General features: G+C 38.3%; 1 protein-coding gene across 2 annotated transcripts in view; it reads right to left on the bottom strand.

Moving 5' to 3' along the window:
- zgc:92313 (serine protease 27) overlaps window positions 1–1,337 on the bottom strand; it is a 6,752-nt gene extending 5,415 nt beyond the window's left edge. Inside the window, exons 1-4 of one of the 2 annotated variants that reach the window (XM_014013901.1) lie at window positions 1,135–1,283; window positions 971–1,031; window positions 715–827; window positions 449–525 (exon numbers count right to left, since the gene is read on the bottom strand). In XM_014013901.1, coding sequence (XP_013869355.1) covers window positions 449–525; window positions 715–827; window positions 971–1,025 — 245 coding nt within the window. In that variant the 5' untranslated portion in view covers window positions 1,026–1,031; window positions 1,135–1,283. Of the gene's footprint in view, window positions 1–448; window positions 526–714; window positions 828–970 lie in introns of both variants that reach the window. The other variant, XM_014013900.1, reaches the window with a different exon arrangement.
- Window positions 1,338–5,238: the final 3,901 nt, after the last annotated feature.

The following is a 5,238-nucleotide window of genomic DNA, read 5'->3' as shown; positions in this document are numbered from 1 at the left end:
GGGAAGACCCTCGATTCAAGAGAAAACTACGTTTTTTAAAAAAAAAGTCTGCTTATTAATTAATTGTTAATCAATCTATAAGATAAATCAACTTCAGATTAATTCATTATCAATAACTTGCATCATTAAGGAGTTAACTTAATTTATATCTACTCATATTCATTTAATTAAGCGTTTTAATGATTTGGCCGATTAATCGATTAAACGAAAAAATAATCAACAGATTAATCGATTATTAAAACGAATTGTTAGTTGCAGCCCTAAATGTGTGATTAACAAGCTTCTGCAGAACCTGAAGACCAGCTGAAGAGCAGGAAAACAAAACATGCATGATAGTGGAAGGTCCACATTCATGAGCCTTTTGTCAAACAATCTGATAAAACAACCCAACAACAAGCAAACACAGTCAGTTAACAGGCAGTTGTTGGTCTGTGGGGTGATTTCTTACTTGGGGAAACAATGAGCGGCTGACAGGACCCAGTCCTCTGTGATGAGGGAGCCTCCACAGACATGAACGTTAGACTTCTGGAGGCAGAAAGGAGAAAAAAAAAATAACGCAATGAGTCACTTCTGCCTCACAAGCAAAACTCCCTCTCAGCAGGTCATCTTGGTAAACAAAACCCAGACGATGAACCACACGTTTAGCTACCCACAGGCACAACTTCATTAAAATGTGCACCCGGGAAATTAAACATTTGTTTGCGRAGGACTTACCTGGATATCCACCTGCCAGGGCCAAGACCCATCCGAGGCGTCCGTCCCTCCCACAATTCTGTCCTCTTTTACCGGCGAGACGCCACATTCCTGGGCCTCAAAACCCCCAAAACCTAAATAAAAACACGAAACACCCATTATTCAAACACAATAAGGCACAGTAAAGCGCATTCTGGCTGAATGTGTGCAGAGTACACGGTGTTTTTTAGGACAGAGACAGGTATGGCGATAGGAGAAGACCTGGGTCGATACTCACCTGTTGCGAACAAAACAACCAACTGAAACAACTTCGTCGACATTTGTTGTGGCATTTCACGCTTAAAAAATTAAAAATAATAATACAAAAATAAGTCCAAACKGTTCCTGAAGCGATTGTAAAATGTTACCCGACTTATTTATTCGGATCACTGCTTTCTTTACCTCGTAGGAAAAAAAAAATCTCTGGGTTAAAAGTATAACGTTACATCGTTTTTATATCTCTATTCATCGCATTTTACCGCCAGCATAAGCCTCTAAGCTTCCGACTTACTCGCGGTATCTGATGAATTCCAGGTATTCGGAGCAAACAGGCTACCTGAGTTTTTCTACGCCCAATTAAAAGTTTTGTCCCGCCCCCTTTGTGTACCTGAGCCAATGACATGAGAGAGTTTTTTATCACGGACAAATTACGTTCAACTCAGAGCGTTTTTTTTTTTCAAAATAAAAGAATAAAAGACCTTTTTACAGGATAATGCACAGAATGTCAAATGCAAAACAAAAAGTTCCCCTTTCCCTTTTGTTCCTCATATTTGTGGTATTTTACCCTTTTTACCTTTTTTAAGTAAAAAATGTTTATCTCTTTTTGCAACTTTCATACTTTTCAAAATATTGATATTTATTTACAAACATTTCCCCATRTAAATACTATGAAATATCTTAAATTTTAAAAATGTATTTTTCTTTTTGCATATGTGTTTTTATTTGTCTTCATTTGCTACTTTTAGAGCTACTTTACATATTAAAAGATAATGCACTTTAACTTTTGATAGTTTAGCTTTTAGCAATGCCTTTGCTACTTTACCAGCCTGAATTTTGCTACTTTTTGCTTTAAGCTGCATTTTGCAACTTGTAGCTTTTAGTTTACCTTTTGCCCATTAATACTTTTAGCTAGTCTTTTGTTTGGTTCAGTTTTAACAACTCAGTTTTTGCTCAATTAATAAATTTTTTAAGTTAGCCTACTCAGCATTCACAATGCAAAGTTTCACATTTATTTCTTTATTATTTAGATGTGAAAAATGTCAATGAAAAGATGGGGTCATCATAGACATCAATTTTGTTGCAGTTTATCATAAAAATAAGTCAGCAATTTAATTGTTGTTTTAAATAAAAACAAGGAAATGGATAAAGACATGAGGGTTGATTTGAGAATATATAAATATATTCATTTCCATGTTTATTCAGGTAAAAGCTACAATGGGCCACAGCAGAGGGACCAAGAGCCACATTACTCCTGCCTTTATGGAACAGTCTGCAGGCATCAAGAGTTGATAGAAAAAAGGCCGAAGCCACAAAGCATCTGTACTTCAAGCACTCTAGTTCCAGAAACAAATTTTAAGTCTCCTCTGTTACCATTTAATTAAAAAAAATCACAGAAACTGTCTGAAATTTAAAAAGTCTGTTGAATGAAGCAATATAAATGCACTGTATATATATGGTTATCAGGAGTCATTTACCATAATAAAAGCAAAAAGATGTAAAATTTAAAAAGAACACCAGTTTGGGAGAAAAAACTAAATGACATCACTGATGTTGCCAGGAAAAAAAAGGCATTGTACGAGGTTTTAGAGCTTCTCGTCTGTTTGACAAGTGAAAAATAATCGTCTGGATTAGAAGCAAATTCTCAGTATTTTCAAAGATTTCAAGATTTTTAACAATAAAAAAAGATGTGTCAGTGCTGTGGAAACTGGTCTTGCTCAGAAGACAAAATGTCCAAGAATTTTTTTATTTTTTATTTTTTTTTTGGGTGTGCTATAAGAGGCCTTGAGTAAACTCCGTTTAGATCTGAGGATCAATACAAGAGAAAACATGGAAACCTGAAAAACAGCTGATACACTCAGCCACAATTTAATAGAAAACAAACACTCAGAGACAGCAGGTTAAGTGTTCTTTAGGTGATGAATTATTTCAAGGTTTCTTTGTTCGTTCAAGATGAAACAGCCACAATCGACGTCAGAGTGACACACGTCTGTGCTGAGGTAATCCTATATGTTTTACATGTCAACAAATACGTATTTCTTTCTATCCGTCTATAAAGCTGTCTGTCTCCCCTTTTCTTTCTTCTCCTCCCTCCGTGCATCTCTCCCTTTCTGCCCGCCTCCCACCCACCTCCCTCCATCCCTGCCCGCCCCAGGCAGTGTGTCTAGTTTCACAGAGCAATTGAAGGTGACAGGGACAGAGAGAGGGAGAGGGAGGGAGGGACAGAGGGAGGACACATCACAGCATCGCCTTGGGCTACACAACAGTACAGGAAGAGCGAGAGATGGAGGGACAAAGAGAAAAGAAAGGAGAGGCTCACGAAAGTCCTCACAGCAGAGTCTATAAGCAGGTAACGGGGGAAGGTGAAGTTACAGGAAACAAGTTGAAATGTGTGTTAGAGCGAGTGCTTCCTGTGTTCACCTGCAGGTCAGCAGACATTCCCATCTTCCTCTCTTTTTTAAAGTTTATTTTTGTGCGTGCAGACCCTCCCACTCGGCCCCCCTCACTCATAATATATGAACACAATATTGGATCCCAGTCAGTAAGAGCAATTATAATGCACTCCACTTTGTTTTTATTCTAACAACTTGATGAATATTTGTCATGGCATTGTAACCATGGTGACTGCCTCCACCGCCCCCCTCACCTCCCCTCTCCTTCTCCATCCCCCCTTCAGTGCTGAAAAAGCGAGGGATGGCAGTGGAGAGAGAGAGAGAGAGAAAGAGAGCGAGGGAGAGGGAGAGAGGTGACAGGAATGAACTAACAAGATGCACTAAAAAAATGCATGTCCTGGAGCAGCATGAATCTTTGCAGGGAAGCACGCGCCGCCTCGCCACACACACACACACACACACACACACACACACNCTCCACAGCACACACACACACACACACACACACACACACACACACACACACACACACACACACACACACACTACTGCACTCAACACATAGGGATCATAGGTTAAACCAAATTCCAACAACTGGAACACAAGAAGATGCAACGGCAGTTTTTGACGAAACATGTCGCATCTTGACAACAAAGAAGTGGAGTGAATGGCTGTGTGCTACAGGAAGAAGAATAAAGCATGTTCTGTAGTTTTGTTAAAATAGTGATCAAATAATTTTGTTACATAACTTTTTCTGCACCTTTCATGCGTACTGTATCCATAAAAATACAAGGAGGCACTTATGTAGGCTACAAGCAACTCTTCACAGGATAAAGACAAACCATGAATTATGGGCCCAAATAATGGTTTGCATGAGTAATTGCATTTTCTGCCACTTTGCATTTTAACTACTGAAAACATACTGAAGAATGCGTATATGCATACAGAAGCACATTCAGGCTGCATTTCGAGTTTTCTGTTTGTTCTAACAAATGTTGAAGAGATACAATTAAAGGTTTTTCAGAATTTGTCTAACTTAAATGTTATTCTCATCGCCCATCATTAATTGCAAAGATTTACATGTGTGCCTATGAATATGCATGTCTCCAAAATATCTTGTGAACCAATGGACACGTTTTTTAAATTCTCAAAAAAAAAWGATTGGATGTACGTGAACAAGTGGAGTCAATCAAATTCAAAATGTCTAGAAAAGATAATTCCAAAAGAAAAATAACTTTAAGTCAATCAGTATACTGAACTAAAATTGGTGGTAGTAGATGAGAGTCATTCACAACCCATACTCTGAGCAGGTCGTTTTGTGATATTGTGTAAAACAGCTGTTTCTCCGCCATTTCTCTTATAACTCTGGTGAAACGTGTTCCTTCAAGGAATCCAAGATATTTAATTTGAATCTGTTAATTGTGAGCCTCATTCTGCCATGGGTTTTTCATCCTTGAGGCTTTTAAGTTTTGACTCAAAGTTGTAGGGCTGCTGCAGACTGATTTTTATTTTATTTATTTATTTAGTTTTTTCAGGTTTAAAAAAATAGCGCAGAGTTTAAGAGCATGACCTACCCAGAAGCACAGAAAAGAAGCCCAACTGAGTTTCCCTTCAACCATTTACATGAAGAGCGCTGCCTACGTGTCTTTGTATCAGTTTGTGCATCCTCAAAATAAATGTTTGCCTCCTCATGTAAACTGCTGGATGCACATTTACTTTTAATCAAGTATGAAACTTTTAATCAAGCTTTGTAATTCTTTGATTTAAGTGATGTGTCTACATGCATCTTCCGCCACTGTTCTTTTTTACCTTTGAACTTGTCAAGTCCTTTCTTTTCTCTGAGGCGCATCTCGGAGGAAAGTAACAGAGAAGTGGGGGCTGTGGGGTGGGGGGTGTG

This window comes from Austrofundulus limnaeus, unplaced genomic scaffold, assembly GCF_001266775.1.
Source record: "Austrofundulus limnaeus strain Quisiro unplaced genomic scaffold, Austrofundulus_limnaeus-1.0 Scaffold108, whole genome shotgun sequence".
Lineage (NCBI taxonomy): Eukaryota > Metazoa > Chordata > Actinopteri > Cyprinodontiformes > Rivulidae > Austrofundulus > Austrofundulus limnaeus.
The sequence above is the reverse complement of the archived record's forward strand: the minus strand, read 5'-3'. Positions and strand labels throughout refer to the sequence as shown.